General features: G+C 35.2%; 1 protein-coding gene across 20 annotated transcripts in view; it reads left to right on the top strand.

The window, feature by feature from the left end:
* LOC116727646 (receptor-type tyrosine-protein phosphatase H) overlaps nt 1-22,091 on the top strand; it is a 31,748-nt gene that overhangs the window by 7,253 nt on the left and 2,404 nt on the right. For 8 of the 20 annotated variants that reach the window (XM_032575193.1, XM_032575192.1, XM_032575199.1 and 5 more), the window contains 16 exons: nt 11,126-11,389; nt 11,571-11,834; nt 12,469-12,723; nt 12,986-13,249; nt 13,349-13,606; nt 14,479-14,736; nt 14,844-15,074; nt 15,668-15,937; nt 16,016-16,109; nt 16,194-16,244; nt 16,342-16,423; nt 16,559-16,649; nt 16,730-16,806; nt 19,448-19,582; nt 20,559-20,681; nt 21,778-21,938. In XM_032575193.1, coding sequence (XP_032431084.1) covers nt 11,126-11,389; nt 11,571-11,834; nt 12,469-12,723; nt 12,986-13,249; nt 13,349-13,606; nt 14,479-14,736; nt 14,844-15,074; nt 15,668-15,937; nt 16,016-16,109; nt 16,194-16,244; nt 16,342-16,423; nt 16,559-16,649; nt 16,730-16,806; nt 19,448-19,582; nt 20,559-20,681; nt 21,778-21,938 — 2,878 coding nt within the window. Of the gene's footprint in view, nt 1-966; nt 1,102-1,291; nt 1,415-1,578; nt 1,740-2,295; nt 2,432-3,081; nt 3,766-7,398; nt 7,741-10,515; nt 10,595-10,671; nt 10,954-11,125; nt 11,390-11,570; nt 11,835-12,468; nt 12,724-12,985; nt 13,250-13,348; nt 13,607-14,478; nt 14,737-14,843; nt 15,075-15,667; nt 15,938-16,015; nt 16,110-16,193; nt 16,245-16,341; nt 16,424-16,558; nt 16,650-16,729; nt 16,807-19,447; nt 19,583-20,558; nt 20,682-21,777; nt 21,939-22,091 lie in introns of those variants that run through there. The other 12 variants (XM_032575198.1, XM_032575196.1, XM_032575201.1 and 9 more) reach the window with 11 other exon arrangements.

Here is a 22,091-nt window from a genome sequence, read left to right as displayed (position 1 = left end):
CTCTGTCTAAATTTTTAGGTACAACTTCTCTATTGGTCTTTTTTTTCTTCTTTATTTATATTTAAGGAAATATCTTGGCACAGTTATGGCAACTTTCTTATTTCATTGTTTTCTTGGTGCGAAGCGAATGTATCTGCTGCAGCAGTCTGTACGACAGCGGCTTTGAAAATATTTCTGACAGAAGGATCTTCTGCACCTTATTTTAAAATATTTGTTGAACTTCCTGTGCATTCACATTTAGCTGGGTACCAGCAACTGGAACTAACATCGGTTTTTATTTTGCCGACGAACTGCAAAGAGCCTAACAAAAAACAAAACACAAAAACTTTGGCTGCGTTCACAATGCAGCCTGAAATGACCCAATTCTGACTTTTTTTATTTTAATTTTTTTTTTTTTGCCTGGTTGTTCACATTTCCAAATTTAAGCGACTTTTCTGTAATCTCCAGTGTGAACTGCAAACACCTGAAAGTGTCCCGCATGCGCAGTAGAGGGCGCAATAAGGTCATACATAGTGCTCAGTTCTTGCCAACCGCCATAAAAAACGTAGAAGAAGAACTCAGTGTTTGCGGAAGTAAACATGGATGCTAACGGTGTAACATATCTTACGATTTTGAAGTTGTTATCCAACCGGAGCTAACACAGCAACAACTTAATCCTCGTTATCTTCCGCCATGGTTGTTGTTTTTCTTCCCGCTTGCGTTTCAGGGCGCAGAATAGTGACGTCTGTCGAGTATCAATGACGTTCCGGTCGGCTCAACGCGACATGTCTGTACAGACTCCGGCTGTATTCGAAAAGATCGGATGCGTATCGGATATCCAAGTGGCCTGGGTCGCATTCGAAAAAATCCGATCTGTGTTGTTCATAGTGTCATAAAACGATCAGATACAGGTCGCAGTAAGAAAAAAAAATCGGAATAATTGGGTCACTTCCGGCCGCAGAGTGACCGCAGCCGTTTCCTCTGCAGGGCTACAGCAGCAGCAGAGAGTACATCGCCACGCAGGATCCTCTGCCCAACACAGTTGTTGATTTCTGGCGGATGATTTGGGAACAAAAAGTGAAGAGAGTTGTCATGGTTACCAACCACATCGAAGCAGAACGGGTACGTTTTTAAAAAACAAAGTTATTCAAGAGTCAAATTTTAAAGGAAGTTGAATTACAAAATAAAAGTTAATAGGTAACGTTCCTTGTTAAACTGTAATCACAAGGGAAATGAATTATAGCAGATAGTCAAACTGTTGTTTAATCAGAACATGAATAATGGAAATTTTATGGGTTTTTTTTATATGTAGACCAAATGTGCACAGTACTGGCCTGAAGGCATGAAGCAGAGACAGTATGGAGACGTGTTGGTCTCTGTAACATCTGAACTGAAGGAGCAAAACTGGACACTGAGGCAGTTTACCGTCAAACAGGTACAAGACTTCAGGTTAAGACATAATATTGAGTCTAATAAAACTCTAAACTCTTTTGGTTTTGCCACGTAGTTGCTCTTAAAAATTCCTTTTTTTTTAAGGAGTTCCAGTGTTTTTATGAAGTTACACTGAATGTTTTATTGAATATTAATGTTTTCACGCAGAAAAGAAGCTCAGAGGAACGATCAGTCAAACATTTCCACTTCACTGTCTGGCCTGATCGCGGCGTCCCTCAGGGCACAGAGGTCCTGATCCAGTTCAGAAGGATTGTGAGGCAGGACACAGAGAGTGACGGATCAGAGTCACCAACCGTGGTTCACTGCAGGTACACACCAGTTTACCCAGTTTACCCAGTATGGTCTGTCGTTACTCCAAAGATTTCAAGGTTGTGGTTCTGATGGACTTATATAAACCCAAATATTTAATTTAGTTTTGCTGTCCTAAACATATGAAAACACTTCAGATTAAATGATTATTTTTCTAAATATATATCTGCAAATATGTCACTATATTATTGCACCTTATTTTTAGTTTTTTACACATGTGCAATCCAACCTTTGGGATTTTGGTAATGTAGTCAAAAGATGTAAATATCCATGCATTTAAAAGAAAATTCCTGACAAAGAATAAAATCTACATAGAGTTAAGATAATTTCTGTGTTTGAAAAGTTAAAATTTTTGGACATTTGAGCTCAGAAATTAATTAGATTAATCAAAAAACCGCAAGGTTTTTTTCCAAACCCTAATACTCTGTTGTGTAGATGGAGAAAACATTTGCAGGTAAATTTCCCATATGAAACATGACTAACCTGTTTAGGTTGGAATAAAAAAGTGGATTATTTGCAGTTCAACACACCAGAGCTGCTTGTGTTTCTGTGCAGTGATGGAGTGGGAAGAACGGGAACTTTCATCGCTCTGGACTTCCTGCTGCAGCAGCTGGAGAAACAACAAGCTGTCGGCATCAAGGACTTTTTACACAGGATGAGGCGACATCGGTCACACATGGTGCAGACGGAGGTAAAACTGCTTTATGCTGCTTCAGGATAATTATTGAAGCAATATAAACCAAAAAGATAAGTTGTGGAAAAAAATATGTTTGCCTATTCTACCCTTTTGTGTCAAATTAAGACTTTTCTGGTGACAAATCTGAACTGTAGAGCTGAATTGTCCATCTAGAACTTTTAAATGTGCTGAATTTGAAATGAAGACATTAATATCTTGTCCTTAATACTGATGGTTTTAAATGGCTGTTCTTTATTTATTTTGAACAAACTCAGGCTCACACAAACAGATAATCTGAAAAAGAAGTAAATAAATAAATGAGCCTGTTGTAAATATCTGTTTCCGTCTTGATCCAGCTGCTGCTGCTGAGTTGAATTTAGTTTCTTTTTATGACTGAATGTATTACATCATTATAGAAGAAATACAGAACAATGTCTTATTAACTGTTTTTTAATCAACAATTTAAAAATTTAAGAATAACAAGAGAACAGTACGACCTTAAAGCTGTTTACTTTTATTATTTACCTATAAACTACAAATGTCAGTTTGCCTTACAGTAATTCTTAGCTGTTCTTTTTATAATCAATGGCCAATCAATGTTCAAATTGACAGAGTGCAAGAGGTTGTGTTTAAATAATGAGACATTTTGTTCATTTCCTTTCCAGTCGCAGTACATTTTCCTGCACCAGTGCATCATGGACAGGCTGCAGCGATGCGCGACCCAGGATGAACACGTTTATGAGAACGACGACACGTTGTACGCAAACACCATCTATCTTAAAGAAATTATTTAACACAAAACTAGTTTCATTCCTGGAATAACTGTAGATAATGGCAAACCAACTCTGTGGATAGATTAAAGGTGGACTGATTGATAAAAATATTGATAATATCAATACCAAGTCGGCATTGGTATTGGATAGATATTAAAATTGACACTTTGGTTTCACATTTTCTGTTGAGATTTATTTTATTTTTGTATTTTTTATCTCTACCTTAAAAGAAGATGTTGTGAGATTTGCTCTGAAATGTTTTTGCACTTTATTTAGGAAAAAACATACTCAAATTTGTTTGCTTTTTTTCAGTTTATTGTGTTGATGTTAAAGTATTTTGTAGACGCCTATCAACTTTTTCCAAATTCTGTCTTAGCTTTTAACAAAATAATTCAAAGAAAAAACTACAAAACAGGTCAGAAGTTTATTGTAACAAACTTAAATAGTAAAAAGTATCAGTATCGGTATCGGTATTGGCGATACTGGTTGTGCTATCAGATCGATACCAAAATATCTAGCATTGCACACCTCTAGATGTGATTGTTTTATACTGAATGTTTAATAAATGTTGTACTGAAAAAAAATTTCTTGTGAAATTGTACATTTCCTTCCTCCCAAGTTTAATAATTATGGAGCCAATTTAGGAAAATTCCTCCTCAGGTGGCCAAAAAAAAAGACTTAAATTTGATCAAAAATCTCAAAATATGAATGTAAGAAACGTTACTCAGTACAATAAAACTCAGTTCAGTGTAAAAGTGATTTTATATTCAAATTACCAAGCAATAAACTTCAGAGTCTCCAAGGGCCAAAATACAACAAAATATTATCTTTAACTGGAAATATTATCTTTAACTGGAAATATTGTCTTTAACTGGAAATATTGTCTTTAACACACAAGAACAATGCTCCTTGACCAGCATAAAAATGTGATATTTAATAGAAGTAAATGTCAGAACATTAACCAAGCTAATACAAAATAAGTAAAACAGAACATTAAAGCAAAACTAACCACAGACTTACTCTCAGTACAGTATTAGATTTTACAGGAAATCAAAACCACAGCTTGAAAACATCACAGAGGCTCAGCGGGGAAGTGGTGCAGCGTTGGGTGTTTGTAGGTTTTATGCCACTAGTGAAGAAGAAGTGATTCCAGCTGTGGAGGTCTGGAGAGGAAGAGCAGGAGCGGACCCTAGTGGTTGATGGATGTATAACTTAAATGTTATTTACATTTCACAAGATGCATTCATCACATTTAGGCTGCGTTCACACAGCAGACTGAATTCACCTAATACCAATTTCTTCCTTAATGCGACTTGAATCTAATCTTGAATGTGACACAGGCCAATTGGACATCCGATTCGTATCCGAGCTTCTCAAATATGGCCCAAGTCTGTACAGTTGGGTCTCATTCATCACCCGGAACGTCATTGATAATCGACAAACGTCACTATTCTGCGTCCTGATATGCGCAAGAGGGAAGAAAGACAACAACCATGGCGGACGGTAACGAGGATAAAGTTGTGCTCAGTGTTCTGGTTCCGGTTGGACAACAACTTCAAAATCGTAAGCTATGCTACACCGTTAGCATCCATGTTTACTTCCGCAAACACTCAGTGAACACGCTCTCTATTTGTTACGTTATTGCGCCCTCTGCTGCACATGTGGGACACTTTCTGGTCATTTGCGGTTCACACTGGAGATCTCATACAAGTCGCTTATGGAAGTGTGAACGACCACAATAAGATAAAATAAATCCGATTTGACAAAAAGTCGGAATTGGGTCACTTCCGGCTGCAGTGTGAACGCAGCCCCAGAAATGTTTTTTTAGAATATGTGCATATCTGTATCATTTAGATCATTGTTTTTAGGTTTCAGCCATTGTCATATAGGTTGTTTCTTTGTGCTAAAATGTATTTTCTCGTGTCCAAATTTGCTCTTGAATATTCTCAGTATTGGTTTTGTAGCACAATAAAATGTAGCAAAATAAAAAAAAGAAAAGTTTTTCCAAACCATTGAAAAGTAAAAAATTCCTATCTTGAAGCAAACTTAGGTTATATGAAGGACAAAATAATCCGATAGAAGATAAACATTTAACTATGATAAAAGCATTTGAGGAAATATGAGTTATTTTCAGTCTTAGATGTTTCACTTTGTCAGTCTGCTGGCAGTTTACTTGCTTTCTATTTAAATTAAAATACTTTACAATTATTTTTTAAAAGCCAGATTACTTTTTTTTAATGTTGCACTAAAAAAATGGAGCTCTATCTTAAAAAGATTGACTTAATTTGCTAAATGTAATCAAATTAAGTTTATCAAACTTGTTTTACTTACATTTATTTAACATGACAATCTAATAAACTTAATATATTTATTTGGATAAACTTAATTTTATTACTTATAACAAATTGACTTTTTAAGTTGGATCACCTGTTTTTTTAGTGTGGAGAGAGGATTCAACTATACAGTGGAATGCTGCCCTCTAGTGTTTGTTATGTTTTCTAATATATATTTTCATGTTTATTACATTTAATTTATTATACTTCACATTTTGTGCAGTCTGAAACAATTTTCTCTATATAAATATTATTTATTAGCACAGTTTAATTCCATGCTGCCACACTTTTTCCTTTGACTCAACTTTCCACTGATACGCTTGGATCCTCTGAACAACTCACTTCTTTAACAATGACCTTTGCCCTTTGCCCAGCTGTCATTACCAGCTGGTAATGACAGCTGGGAAGTCAGCAGGCGTCCAAGCAGTTATGTTGGCCATGATATGAATTTTATGGTGTGAAAAGAAAATCTTTTTTTTATGATCTTAGAGAGAATCAGATCATAATAAGAGTTTAGAACCTTCCACTCCATGTGTGATGAATCTATATATAAGTTTCACTTTCTAAACAAAGGAATAAAATATAACTATTTTACAATATTCAAATTTTTGGAGGTGTGTCTATAGTTATTGACTCTTTAAATCTTTTCATTTAGATTATTTAGGATTAGCTTGAAAAGGCTACATTCTTTTAGCTCATAGTCTTAAAAAGAAAGACAAATAAAACAAAAGTCATTTTCTACTCAGTGAAATGTTAACTAGTAAATGAAAGGCAGCAGCCGACGTCCAACGTTATCGTTCTTACTCATTTCTTCCTTATACAACAAGTTGTTAGTTAACAAGATTAAGTAAATTATATTTCTACACGTTTTCAGGAAATTCTGGACTTTCTTGATTTAGCAATGCTGGACGTTTTTCCCCAAAGTAATTTATTTCCTTCTTCACAGTAATCTGCTTGTTTATTCCACGTCTACATGGAAATAGGACTAAAAACTCACCTTTTTTTGCTGTAGTCATAGGAATGGTTGTGAGAAGATTATTTTAATTATAGACTTCATCAGAAATACTTTTTTGGCATAAGTTGGAACTTAAGCAGTGTTTAAATGAATACAGTTATTAAATATTGTTTATTTTGACTGCTTCACTTGTTCATTGGCGCTGAATTCCTGAACATGACAGTCTCTACCATATTATTGAAATTTTATGATAACCAACTAATAAACATTCCTATCAATAAACCCTATAATCCAGCATGAATGTTGAATAAATAATCTTTATAAAAGCATCTGAAACAAGGTGTGCTCTGTTTGAAACACGGAAGATAATTAAAGTTCTTTTGTAAAGTTTATCATTAATGGTTGTGGAAAATTATCATTTAGGAAGAATACTTCCTTCACATGTTTCCCCAGAGGTTAGATGTTTTTTAAAAAGGCTCTTTGCTCTTTGTGAAGCTTTTATTGAGGCCAACTAAATGTGTTAGTTCAATAAACAGGGGTTGGACTTTGGCTCTGCCTTTCACATGTTCAGTTTGCAGTTCCTTATAGGTCCAAACCGCAAGGAAGCCATAAATATCACAACTCCCTGAAACTGTGAACAGACAAGAAGGCAGACAAAATCTTTCACAAAATTAGCTCAGAGGAATATTTTAAAGAAGTAAAAATGTAAATGTCGACGTTACAAGACGTCTATAGAGGTTTACCTTTACTTACTGATGATTTACGGATTCAGCCGGTCATAACCCTGAAGCGCACAGTTCCAGCTGATATAAAGCAATCAACGTTAATAAACTTTTAAAGCAGGCAAATCTGCTTGATCGATGTCCCCTTGAAAGCAGCAAACTATAACCGTTAATAAGGAAGTGCCAGGCGGGGCAAAGGTCCCCGAGCAACACAAGTCTAAAAAGGAGAAGCAGTTATTTACTGTGTCACTTGTGAGTAAGAGAAGGGACCAGAGGTTACAAAAGGAGGACCTGGTTAGGAATTAAAAGTCAACACTGGATTTATTACGGCACTGAATCAGCAGCAAGCAGGGGGAAATTTGCTGTTTCAGTCAACACATGAGGTGGCCACACTGGAAGAGCTGAGGTTTATCTGACAGCGGAGAAGAGCCTCTGCATCTTCATGACTTTAGGTGAATAATCAATGACAAAGATGGAGCTTTTATCAGTCAAATCCACATCAGACCTCCTGTTACTCTACGGCTTCTTCAGTCTGCTTTTGGTAAGTTCTGTATCATCTTTACATTTACTGGATCAGATTTACTGTACATAAAAAACGCTGAACCTCAACAAAAGGAAACTGTGTTAACCACAGAGGGGCTCATGATAGTCATCGCTGTAGTTCAGCTCAAGAAGCAAAAGTTTACTTTGCCTGTCCAAAAAAACAAAAAAAAAGTCACTGGTTGAATTTAAGAAGCAAATTAGATAATAAATACATGGATGATTATCTTTCAGCTGTCAAAGATGCAGTTGGAGTTAAATAACAGCTTCTCATTTCTTAAACAACCGTCTAAAAAGATCCAGAGAAGATATTGGTCTGTTGAAGACGAGTCAAAATACGGACAGAAATCAAGCAAAGAAAACGTTGGAGCTACTAAAATTAACTAAAGAAGTTTCCAGCACAGTATTAAAAACTGGGAGAAATGTGAGGAACTATTGTTGCCGTGGAGGAAATGGTCATAATCAGCAGCCGGCGCAACTTCTGTTGAAATTAAGTCAAACAAATAAAATAGGACTACAAACACATTCAGTAAGTTGTTATATAATAAAATGTTTATTTCAGTAACTCAATTCACAAAGACTGATGTTGTCGAGGCTTCATTTCTCATAAATACGATGATTTTTAATTCCCAGCAAACAAAAACACAACATCAAAGATTAAAATATTTCCTCAGGACAATAAGAAAAACATATTTCTACAGGAATATCGGTTTAATAAAAAATATGCTTGAAGGATTTTTCAAAAAGTATTTATAATGAGACAAACGAGCTTCAACAGAACATGCAGTGTAATTTGTTCAATAGTGAAAGTAAGAACATTTCCACAATGTAAAGGGAACTCGACACTAAAACATTTGAGACGCATTCAGTTGTGTCTACTCTCTTTTCTTTAAGTCAAATAAATTTGTCGAGTTTTAGATTTTGAACCTAAATGTTTGAGTTTGTGAAAGATAAACTTACAGCAGTAACTTGTTAACTTTTTATTAAGAGTTGAATAAACTAGAGTTTTTAGGTTAACACTAAAAAAACTGGAAGAAGAAAAAGACAGGAGTGGGAACTATTTCCCAGAATGCTTAGCGGCGTGTTTTTGTATCCTGAGATGAAGCGTTACATTGATCTGACTCTTGTGTTATTAAGGCAAATGTTTATTTTAATGCAGTTGACAGTTTGCAAAGCTTGAGGATAAAGTCCTGATCACACTAAATGTTTCTGAGCTGAATTCATTGAGATGTTTCATAAAATTCATCATCAGATCAGAAATTTGGTTCATGTGATTAGAAACAGGAATTTAAATTATTCTACAGTAAAATAAGACGCTATTTTAACTTGATATTGTGAGTAAAATAATAGAGAAATCAGGTCAGATTTTATTGCATATTGTGATTTAATTTGGTTTAAATTGCAGGATTAAGTTAAAACTCTCAATTCAAGATTAATGAACTTAAAAAACGTTTAGACAACTTGTCTATTGGTGTTAAATCAACTTCATGAACTTTAATTTCTGAGTTAAAACCAAAATTATTTTCTTGTTGACTTAAATTGCATTTTCCAGGCAGCAGGTGGGCTTTCATTTTCTAGTTAAACCACCTTCTAATGTTTTACAGTGTGCTGATTGGGACAGAACAGCTGTGTAGAAACGTATCAGTGAAGGTAATTGGAGAAAAAGACTTTAAATTGTAAGAAAGCAGAATAGACAAGAGTCCAGAGCAGCAGAAGAAGGTCATGTGATCTCATGACTTCAGATTTACCCTCTTCCAGACTGATTGGGGCATCAGGTTAAGAAGGGAGGCAGATGAAATGATGCACCCATCATGCCTAGTGGGGGCAGCACTATGATCTGGGGTTGTTGCAGTTGATCGGGTCTCGTTTTAGCAACATTATGCCTCCAACATAAGAAACACATGACCTGCATGGCAGGTTTCCAAAGCCACTCCTGAGTAAAAGTAGCATTGAGGCCATTTTTCCAGAGCGTATCCTGATGATCCCCAAGACCTTTATGAAAACATTCTGTTTACTGACGGGACAAAAGCTGGACTCTTTGGAAGGAGTGTGTCTCATTACATCTGGGGTAAAAGTAACACCATGTCATCACACTGATGGTAAAACCAGGTGGTGTGATGGTCTGGGGCTGTTTGGCTGCTTCTGGACCTGGAAGCTTTGCTGTGATCAGTGGAACCATGAATTCATCTCTACACCAAAACATCCTGGAGGAAAACGGCTGGAGCTGAAACCAGTTTGGGTTCTGCAGCAGGACAATGACCCAAAACACAGCAGCAGGTCCACCTCTGAAAGGCTGAAGACAAACAAAATAAGAACTTTGGAGTGGCCTAGTCAAAGTACTGACATGAAACCTATTAAGATGCTGTGGCAGGACTTTAAAAATTACATTTATGCTGGAGGAACGTCCAATGGAGCTGAACTACAATAATTCTGCTAAATGAAAGTAATCACAAATACCTGCCTGCAGTTGTTGCTACTAATGGTCAGATAACAATCAATATTTCACACAGGGCTGTATAGGTTCAGATTTATTTTCTCCCTCAATAATAAACATCTTCATTTAAAAACTGCACTTGTGTTTACTTTGATTAACATTTAAATTGGTTTGATGTTCAGAAACACTGAAGTGTGACAAACATGCAAATAATAAGAAGTCAGGAGGGGCAAGGAAACAATTTGTTCTTTGGAAAAAGTATTTATGCATCTACTGTTGATAGTCAGATAGTTCTTCAGCATCTTTAATGTGTTTTTTATTAATTTATCTTCATGTTTTCAGACTGTAACAGTGAACTCCACTACATTAGAACCAATGAGAACATCTGAACCTACAACAGCAGGACAATCCACAGTACCTGGTTAGTATAGAAAGTATTATTATTGTTCATCTTTTATAAGTTACTCTTAGCTTTTATCGATTGTTTCCTCTTTTCAGCTCCTGGAAATGTAAATAATGTATCAGTGGTGACCCAGAACACCAGCAGTATAACTCTGCAGTGGGACAAAGTTAACAGCATCTCAACATATAAACTGCAATATGATTGCAGTTTGTGTGTTGAGCCAATCATTGACCCAAATAACATCAATGATACTTCTGAAGAAGCATTTGTACAACATGTGGTCTCTAATCTGACTGCTGGGACAGAATATAATTTCACTCTTTTCACTGAGGAAAATGGAGTCAGCAGCTCTGGATTTATATTCTCTGCTGCTACAGGTTGGTGATTTGTGAATCTTATATCATTCCAAGATGATCACACTCAGTGTACCTGGAGCATCATGTCTTTTTGGTCCACAAATTAGATTAAATAATATTTTTTTTCAATGCAATTACTTTTTGCATATCTGTCTGCTTAACTTTTGTCAAGTGTCTCCTCTTTGTTTTTCAGCTCCTGAAAATGTAGAAAGTGTGTCAGTCATAACTCAGAACACCAGCAGTATAACTCTGCAGTGGGACAAAGTTAACAATATCTCAACATACAAACTGGAATATGAAGAAAATGGTGAAACTGTCACTAATAACGTCAATAATACTGATACAGTTGTACAACATGTGGTCTCTGATCTGACTGCTGGGACAGAATATAGTTTCACTCTTTTCACTGAGGCCAATGGAGTCAGCAGCTCTGGATTTATATTTATTAATGCTACAGGTTGGTGATTTGTGAATTTTCTCTCATTATAAGTTGATAACAGTCTGGAGCATCAACTCCTTTTATATCAACTCCAAAATTGATATAAATTAAATAATTCATATTCTTTGCCTGAATTGCATCATTTTTGTCTGTGTAATTAACATTTTTAATATGTCTCTGTCTGTTCTTTGTTTTTCAGCTCCTGAAAATGTAGTAAAAGTAGAAGTGGTGGCAAGAAACACCAGCAGTATAACTCTGCAGTGGAACAAAGTTTACAACATCTCAACATACAAACTGGAATATGAAGAAAATGGTGATAATGTCACTAATAACATCAGTAATGCTGATGATGTTGTACAACATGTGGTCTCTAATCTGACTGCTGGGACAGAATATAATTTCACTCTTTTCACTGAGGCCAATGGAGTCAGCAGCTCTGGATTATTATTCTCTGCTGCTACAGGTTGGTGATTTCTGATAGTTAATGAGAGAAAAGTTGGATGAGTTTACAGAAATTATTTACGCACAAAAACAACAGTTACTAACTTCCTCACAAGTTAAAGATAATTGACATCAAACCTCAGGAATCAGATGACATCAACACATATATGATTATGATGAATCGGTCGGTTACACAGTTTAGACATAATTATTCCGGTAGATTTAGATTTAAAATGTTTTTCATTCAACCTAGAATTTTATTTCTGATAAGAAATGGGGCAGGCAGCTTATCAGATCATAGAAATATATCAAAAACATGTAGATTACTAAATTAAAACCTTTTTCTTTGCATTTGATTAAAAAAAATCAATAATCAATTAAGCAAACTTTATCAGCGTAATAGCAATGAATGCTTTCTGTTATATTTCACCAGTCTATCTGTGGTTATGATCTCCATATTGTTGAGGATGGAAGGCCTCCTTGCCATCACCCTCATGAATTCATGTCATTTTAAAATATCAATTTTGCTTCAACTCAGAAGAAACATATTGGTAAAATAAATAAAAAATCACTTTAAATCTAATCCTGCAGATTGTATAAATAACCTCAAATTAACTAATTAATTCAGATGTTTCTTTCTCCTCTTTGTTTTTCAGCTCCTGAAAATGTAGAAAAAGTAGAAGTGGAGGCAAGAAACACCAGCAGTTTAACTCTGAAGTGGGAGAAAGTTAACAACATCTCAACATATAAACTGCAATATGATTCTGTCACAAAGAACATCAGTGATACATCTGGAGAAATATTTGTACATGTGGTTCCTGATCTGACTGCTGGGACAGAATATAATTTTACTCTCTTCACTGTGTTGAATGAAGTCAGCAGCTCTGGATTTATGTTTACTGAAGCTACAGGTTGGTGATCAGTAAATATTAATGTGAGAAAAAGTGGATTGAAATTAGTAGCCACCTGGAAATATCAATTAACTGTATAATAAGTAAAATATATTCCACAATAAAAGTGGAAACTATCCATGGTCAAAAACATCAAGACCATGAACATTTGATTTTATTTGTTGTTTTAATGTTCACTTTGGTTTTTGATATTAATATGATTTTCTGTTACAAACTACATTCAGCTTTTCATCAGATGTCTCTGTTTCCTCTCTGCTTTCAGCTCCTGAAAATGTAGAAAATGTATCAGTGGAAACTCAGAACACCAGCAGTATAACTCTGCAGTGGAACAAAGTTAACAACATCTCAACATACAAACTGGAATATGAAGAAAATGATGATACTGTCATTAATAACATCAGTAATGCTGATGATGTTGTACAACATGTGGTCTCTAATCTGACTGCTGGGACAGAATATAATTTCACTCTTTTCACTGAGGCCAATGGAGTCAGCAGCTCTGGATTATTATTCTCTGCTGCTACAGGTTGGTGATTTTTTTACTATTAACATCAACAAATTTTGAAATAGCTGAATTTACTAACTGATAATTGACTGCAACAGTAAACTCTGTCTTTGTTTTTAGCTCCAGAAAATGTCAAAAATGTATCAGTGGAAACTCAGAACACCAGCAGTATAACAATAAAGTGGGACAAAGTTAGCAACATCTCAACATACAAACTGCAATATGATTCTGTCACAAAGAACATCAGTGATACTTCTGGACAAACATTTGTACAACATGTGGTCTCTGATCTGACTGCTGGGACAGAATATAATTTCACTCTTTTCACTGAGGCCCATGGAGTCAAGAGCTCTGGATTATTACTCTCTGCTGCTACAGGTTGGTGATGATGTTGTAACTTTGGATATAAACTGCATTGACAACCAACCAGCACACTTGATCATTCAAATTCATATCTTTAACGCTTGAATTCTCAGGCATTAGGAACAACAAATGTGTGGAAATAACTGAAATCCTCCACCACCAATTAAAAAACATAACTGCCTAGTACAATTGTTCAGATGTCGGCGATTTATTACAATCAGTGCTAATGAATATAAATAGGGTTCTGTGATTGGCTGCTTTGCTAACGCCACCCAATAATATATCAGATAGCATTGAGCAAAGTTGTCTCAATTCCAAAGCTGCATTTTAAAAGATATTTTAGATATGCTCTATGAATAAATGTACAAATCACAGAATTTTCTGTGAAAAATTCTACAGAACAAATGTGAATAACAGGGTCGCCTGTATTGGAGCTTTTCAGAATCCTCCCCGACTGGAAGATTCGATATTTAGTGATTTATAACAGTTTGCAATCTGTTGTTTTGTTTAGAAATCAAATTTCAATATATCTCTGTTAGTTATTTGAAGCTTTTTGTGACATATTTTATTTTAAAATATTAGCAAAGAGAGTAATTAACCTCGTTAAAAAAGAAATATAGAAAAAGGTTTCATAAACAGAAACATATTTTTGTGCTTTTACACTTAAAAAGTTCCCTGGTTACATCTGGATAAAAGAAAACCACAAATAAAGCTTCAGCTTCACTATGTTGTGATTTGGTTGCAGATTATGATTATTTTCTCAGATTTAAAATTTATCATCAAATTAGTCGGACATAAAAAGATGAGAACATTTTCATACAAAGATTTTATAAATCATTTATGTTAAAGTAATGACAGGTCATGATTGTCCTGTTTTGTTTCCTCAGTTCCTCTGAGTGTGACGTCGGTTCGTGTTTCGGAGCGTTTAGTGGACAGAGTAACTTTACAGTGGGAGAATCCAAATAAAGCCTGGAAACACAACCTGAGTATCAACGACACAAACGCATCTATAACCCAGGAGGAGACGACAAATGTTGTGTCATATTTCATCTCCAACCTGAAGCCTGGGACGATGTATGAGTTCAGTGTGATCACAGTGTTCTCTGGACTGAACAGTTCTGCTTACGTCGATCACACAGTAACACGTAGGTACACAGGGCTCGGCAGAAGACAAATAAAACCTTTTTCTGCATTATTGTGTTGAGTTAAAGAAACAAAGAAGGTAAAATAATTGTTCCTTTTTATATTTCAGAGATCGACTGCAGTGCCGTATCCTGGAGCGTCACCAACTCATCGATCCAGGGAACAGTTGAAGGCTTGTTCTCCAAAGCTACGGCCTCTAATGGATCTGAACCTCTGATCAGCCCTGAAGGGAAAAACGTGAAATTTTCTGACCTGCTTCCTGGAGCAACCTATGAGATTTCTCTACTGTATGAAACATCGTCTGAACGTTATTCACAGTGTAGCATTGAAATACCCATCAGTAAGTACAAACCACTCATTATAACTTTATATGCATTACAGACGTTATATTAAACTTATAATAAGTCTTAGACTGAGTATATTTGAAATGAAATCTTTAATTTGAACGAGTAAAATGACAGAGAAAAAAATAATAAGAAAACCAAAAAAATATACATAATAGTAATTAAACATAAAAACAAAAATAAAACTTCCATATTCAGTTCAAAATGGAGTAGTAAAAAGAGAAAGCTTTTAAATTTTTCCCCCAATCGCTTCATCTAATTATGTTTGACATTATACATTATTTACGCGTCTAATTTTTGCCTCCAAATTATATCCTTGCAAATAATAAATTTATTTAACTGTGTTGGAAGAATAAAGTGGATTCCAACTTACTGGTATTATTACTGTTTTATTTTTTGTATAAGTAAATTAAAGGAGCATAGAAATACATTTATGCATGAAAATATTTAGTTCAAAAATGCAGTAGTTTAGTTCTAGATAGGAATACTAGTATCAGAAGTTTATGATATAAAGCTGATATAAACCAGTATTTACATCAGTTTATATTATTTATTCTTTCTGATTAATTTTCTGGTTCTTTCCTCCCAGTTCCTCCTTCTTTAGCTCCTCTCTGCAGCTACTGGGGTTCTGGCTACAGCGCTCAGATTAAATGGGACGAACCGGATGGTGTGTGGACGACAGCTGAACTCAGCATAAGCGGGAAAACTTTCACTTTAAATCCAAATGAGAATCGTCTCATTGTGGACGGACTTCAACCGGCCAAAAAGTATAAAGTCTCTGTGATTTCAAGGCTGGAAACTAAAGCTGATCCCTTAATATCTGAACCATCAATTTTTTTCTGTTTGACTGATAACAGAGGTGAGCAAAGCTGCACACATTTTCTGTTTTGCTTTATTAAGTAATAATTTCTCTAATCTATTAAATGAATCCTTCCAGGAGTCATTGGAGGATCTCTGTTCGGTGTTCTGCTTTTTGCTGTTCTCATCTGTGTCGTTGTGTTTCTTTTCCTTAAAAAGCCAGATATTATCCGGTTAGTGCTTCCTCTGTCATACCACTAATTACCTCTATCAAGTTAATAATCAAATCAATTAATGTTTGGTTTCTCTTCCCATAGCAGAAAAAAGTCTTTCCTCTCTGGATCCAGAACGTCAGATTCAAAGGGGAAGTGAGTCTGAGCTTCCTTATCTGCAAACTTAACCCTCAATGGAAATCACAGCCTAAAAATAATCATTTATCTAACATTTCTACTGTTTCTGTTTCAGAATCGTCCCTGTAACCAAATTCCCAGACCACTACCGCCAGCTGAGTTTGGATGAAAACCGAGGTTTCAGTCAGGAATATGAGGTCCATCTAGATCTTTAACACTTCCCCTCTCCTCCGTTACGTTTCCAGATGAAGTTTCTGTCGTTCTGTGAAGCTGGAGTTGATCATTTCGCCCTTGTTTCATTTCATGGTGTGTTGTTTTCTGCTTCCACTTAGTCCCTCGCTCCCGCTGGCACAAACCAAACCCAAAAAGCTGCGACTCTGCCAGAAAACAAAGGGAAGAACCGCTTCACCAACATCCTTCCCTGTGAGTCCATCGTGTTCCTGTTGGTGTTTCTGTGGTATTTTAGCGTTTTCTTAAAAATCGTGTTTTCATTCTCCTGCCAGACGATTGGAGTCGAGTGAAACTAAATACATCAAATCCAAACAACACCATGGACTACATAAATGCTAATTACTTACCAGTAAGTATGACTCTGTAACCATGTTGCCATGGTAACTGAACTATGTTTTGTAATCTCAGCTCATAAGAATCACATGTGGGGTTCCTCAGGGCTCCATTCTTGGTACACTTTTATTTGGCATCTATTTACTTCTATGGAGCACAACAACATGATGATGACACAAAACTTTTTATTTCTGTGTCATCATTAGAGGACGAGTCAGAATGTCCAACATAATTCAGAAAAGACAGAAGTGAAGGTTATAGAAAGGCCTGTCACAATAATCAATAAATCAATTAATCGCATGATAAATGAAAACAAACTCAATAATTTCCATTGGTAGGATTTAACTTTTATATTTTTTTCTCTCTTTCTACCAAAAACTGGATGATAAAAGTTTCCAGTTTGGAGTTTTGGTCTCAACTAGCTCTTATTTTGAAGGACAATTTTGTTTACAAAGACTTCAAAATTCATTTTATTTGTTGTTTTATTTATTTTGAATATTTAAAATGTCTCCCAGTTCCAGTGTTAAATGTTCATTAGAATTTAAAGTTTACTGATCTTTCAGAATGTGCTCTTGCATTATTATTTTGTCACTATCGTTACATCAGTTAAAATGGTCTCAAAACAACAATATTATCGTTTATCGCAATAACTTCTGGAACAATTTATCGTCCGGCAAAATTTGACCGGCCGAGTTAGAGATCAAAATTTAGCTCGACTCAGTGATGTTAACGATTACAGCGAAGGTCAGAAACCTTGGTGTTATTGCATCTGAATGTAGGCAGCTCCATTAAATCCAGTAAATCATTACAAATATTGGCTGAATAAAGTGTTTTCTGTCAAATCAGGGAAAAAAAATGCATGTTTTTTTATTTTAAGAAGGTTAAATCTAACATGTTTCTTCTGATTTTATGGAATATTACAAGATTGTTTCATCCTTAGGATGATATTAATCATTTTTAAATGCCATTTTTAAATAAATGCAAATAAAACCAGTTATTTCACCATTTAATCTAAATCTGCCAGAGTTGTGTGTAGCCCTGTCTGCCGTGTTTGTCTTCATGGTGCAGTTTGTTCACTAATGTTCTGCTAAAAACAGATCATAAAATGCTTTTCATCTGGGGTTTTTTTTTAAACAAATGTTAAAACTTTGGTGTCCTTTTCCTCCCACTTCAGAATTATGTTCTGCTTTGCGTTGGTCCATCATCTTAAATCTGAACAAAAAAACATTCAGTTTAATCGTTGCAATGTGACAAAATGTGGAAAAGGTGAAGGGTTATCACTGCATCAGGAATGCAAAACAGAGATATAAATCTGCTTTATAAAATGCACAAAAATCCCCTCGCAGTAGAAGAACAAAGAGCAGAGAGAGAATAAGTAGATGTGCAAAAATAGCTCTATTCATCTTATTATGAGTGAATCTTGTAAGAGGAAGCAGCTTTACACTTTGATAACCGAACCGTAAATCCTATTGCCACAGTTCTTGATTTCAAATTTGCTTTCATAAAGCAGAAGCATTTATTAGTTGGGTTTTGGTCACTTTTGTAATATTTTATTCCTATTTTATGTTGCCTTGCATTCTGATCACTTTGTAGTAAACTGTACAAAGTCTGCAGAGCAAGACAGCGACTCACCTGCTAGACTCTACATATTTACACAAGGGAACAAATAAAGTTATTTAATCTGTGGTTAAACTTTCATTCCATTGCTGTTAGTGTTAAATTTGATACTTAGCATTGAATAGCAAAGGTTGCTTCACAGGACTGAAGAGAAAAGCTTCACCAAACCCAGAGTGGCGTGATAATAAGTCATAAAGCTGTAGAAAAATCTAAAAGGAGGAAGTTGACAGAATAAACAGAACAAGATAACTGAGGAATCAAATCATAAGAGATCATTTTTCCGTTGAAAGCTTTAAACGGTTTAATAAAATAATCTCGATTTCATTTTTCACAGCATATTTTAATCTTGGTAGATGAGACAAAAACTTATTAAGTCCAAAGTCCAAACTAAGGCAGCAGTTACAGTTTGCGGTTGGTTATATATTAGACTTTGAACTGTGGTGAACTGTTAATCATGGAGCTTTTCTGGTAACTTCCTTTTATTCTTTTTACGGCGTCTTAGCAGTCGCCTTCCTCATCGCCGTAGCGTTGTTCTCAAGGTCTCTCTGCAGATATGGTCATAAAATAATTCAGTCACCTGCAAGCTAAAATCTTATTACGCCCCTTGTGTACAAATATGTCTTTGATTTATTTATAGCATTTTTTACAGAGTCTTTCCTGGGCATTTTATTGCATCTACAGGTGTGGTCATGACCTTTACTTTCCTAATGACTTCTTCTCTATTTATAAGCTTTAGTTCTCTTAATCATTGTGTTCTGTGTTTGAATCAGGACCAGATTACACATGATCATTTATAAATCTTATCTAGGTGTTATGCCTTGCTTATAGTAAATAGTTACTAAGGATGTTGATATAAAATTGATTATTCATGTGCTTAAATCAGAAAGCAGAAGTTTGATAAGCTTGATGGGTTTACAGAGAAGAGTCTGGTATTCAGTAGGAATGAATTGTTTTCTGTGTGTTCCTGCTGACATCAACGTTAATGTCACTGCTGAAGGTTTTAGGTTGTATAAAAGCTTTATAAAGATCTTCTTTTTCAGGGCTACAGCAGCAGCAAAGAGTACATCGCCTGTCAGGGTCCTCTGCCCAACACGGTGGGTGATTTCTGGAGGATGGTTTGGGAGCAAAAAGTGAAGAGAATCGTCATGGTTACCAACTGCGTTGAAGCAGGGCGGGTACGTTTTCTGGAAAATGTTCTACAGACAGATTTTAGGGAAGTTTAAACCTGAAACGAAAGAACAAGATGCACTGTAAAACATTAGAAGTTGGTTAAACGTGAAAATGAAAGTCCACCTGCTGCCTTGAAAATTAAATTTAAGTCGACAAGAAAATTATTTTGTTTTTAACTCATAAATTAAAGTTTATGAAATTGATTTAAGAACAAGAGACAAGTTGTTTAAACGTTGTTTTTTAAGTTCATTAATCTTCAATTGTGAGTTTTAACTTAATGCTGCAATTTAAACCAAATAATTATTTCACAATATGCACAAAAAAAAACTGCCCTCACCCAGTTAAAGAGACACATTTCTCTATTATTTTACTCACAATATCAAGTTAAAATAACAACTTATTTTACTTTAGAATAATTTAAATTCTTGTTTCAAATCACATGAACCAAATTTCTGATCTGATGATGAATTTGATGAAACATCTCAATGAATTCAGCTCAGAAACATTTAGTGTGATCAGGACATTATCCTCAAGCTTTGCAAACTGTCAGCTGCATTAAAATAAACATTTGCCTTAATAACACAAGAGTCAGATCAATGTAACGCTTCATCTCAGGATACAAAAACACGCCGCTAAGCATTCTGGGAAATAGTTCCCACTCCTGTCTTTTTCTTCTTTCAGTTTTTTAAGTGCTGACCTAAAAACTCTAGTTTATTCAACTCTTAAAAATTTAACACAACTTACTACAGCAAGTTTATCTTTCACAAACTCACACAATTAGATTCAAAGTCTGAAACTCACTAAATTTATTTGACTTAAAGAGTAGAAGAGAGTAGATACAACTCAGATGTTTTACAGTGTGGAAATCTTTTGGTTCTCTTGATATTTGGTGATTATATTGATATGTGAGTAAGAAGCAAACCAATGCTGTATCAGAAAAAGCACAATGGTCATTTTTTTGTGTGTGTTTTCTTGTTGTAGACTAAATGTGAACAATACTGGCCTGAAGACAGGAGCCTTGGCTCTCATGGAGAACTGATTGTCTCCAAAACGTTTGAAGAGAGAGAGTCCAACTGGGTCCTGAGGGAGTTTAAAGTGAAACATGTAAATAAAATCTCCTACATTTCAAAACCTAAAGAAAAATAAAATTAAGTCAGTGTCTTACCTGCTGGATCTCAGTCTGGAGAAAAACAGATTCTCCCGAAGAGACTAACGTTAGCAAAGCTAGCTCATGTTTAGGATTTGTTCAAATCCTAAAGCAGATCTGTTTTAAAAACATCACACAAATCCTTTACTTCAGATTTTAATACTATGGTTAATTTTTCATTTAAATAGTAATTTAAGTAGTCTGACCTATTTAAAATTAAGATTGTGTTAGCACATTATCTGCTAGCAATAGCCCTTCATGTAAAACACATAAACAGTTAAGTTTAGCAACCCAGTCAGAGCAATTACTTAATGAAAATACAGAATAAAAATGAACAAAACAGCTTTCACATCAAGGGATACTTTGAAATTTCTGAGATGAGGTTCTGTTAACAGGTTGTAAGTTTACATAAGAGGTAGAAGCTAACGGCTAGTTAGCGGCCAAAATGATGCAAATTATAATAACTCCAGTCTCAAAAATTTTACTGCTGTTTATGTAAATATTCCCTTTATTGAACCTTTAAACTGTCAACAGTTTGCATTGGATTTGTATATATTTCCATGTAAACATCAATGATTGATTTTCCTGTGTGAAACATGTAGAGGCATAAAAAGAGTAAATACTGAATATTGGTTTGAAGAGTACGTGTTTCACACAGGAAGCTCTTTGATGACGCACCAACAAATCATTGACTTAAAACTCAGTTTAAAAATTCAAAACTATCCACTTATATTCAAAAAGAAATTATTTTTGCCATCAGGTCATTTTCTAGATTTTTTTGTTGTTGAAAATTTCTAATTGTTCAATTTCAAACAGTTCAAATTAGTAAACCCTTACTAATGCAGGTTTTATTACCTTTTCTGCAAACTGTTTAAACTGCTTCTTACTCCAGGTAAGATGCTGACTACTCAATACCTCTCCACAGAACCCCACCTCCTACTGTTTCTTTGGTCGTTTTTGCTGCTTACATTAAATATGGATTTTTATTGGTTATAGTTAAACATTGAGCCGTTACAACCTCTCTAAAGCATAAATATAACTTATTTTATGCAGCTGAAGGATTCAGAGGAACGGACAGTGAATCATTTCCACTTCACTGCTTGGCCTGACCATGGAGTACCTCAGGGCACAGAAGTCCTGATCCGTTTCAGAGGACTTGTGAGGAAACACATAGAGAGTGAAGGGAGCAAAGCACCAACCGTGGTTCACTGCAGGTAAACAAAACGAAAAGGAGACTCAAATACCCACCAGCTAGCTGCAGGGCTGATTCGTACATATTAATGCTGACAACTTTCCCATTTCTAGTTATGAAAGTTGAGTTTTTAAGATATAAACTTTGAGCAAATAAAGGAGAAATAGTATCAACC

The sequence above is a fragment of the Xiphophorus hellerii genome, chromosome 10 (genome assembly GCF_003331165.1).
Source record: "Xiphophorus hellerii strain 12219 chromosome 10, Xiphophorus_hellerii-4.1, whole genome shotgun sequence".
Lineage (NCBI taxonomy): Eukaryota > Metazoa > Chordata > Actinopteri > Cyprinodontiformes > Poeciliidae > Xiphophorus > Xiphophorus hellerii.
Note: the sequence above shows the minus strand (reverse complement) of the source record. Positions and strands in the feature narration are given on the sequence as shown.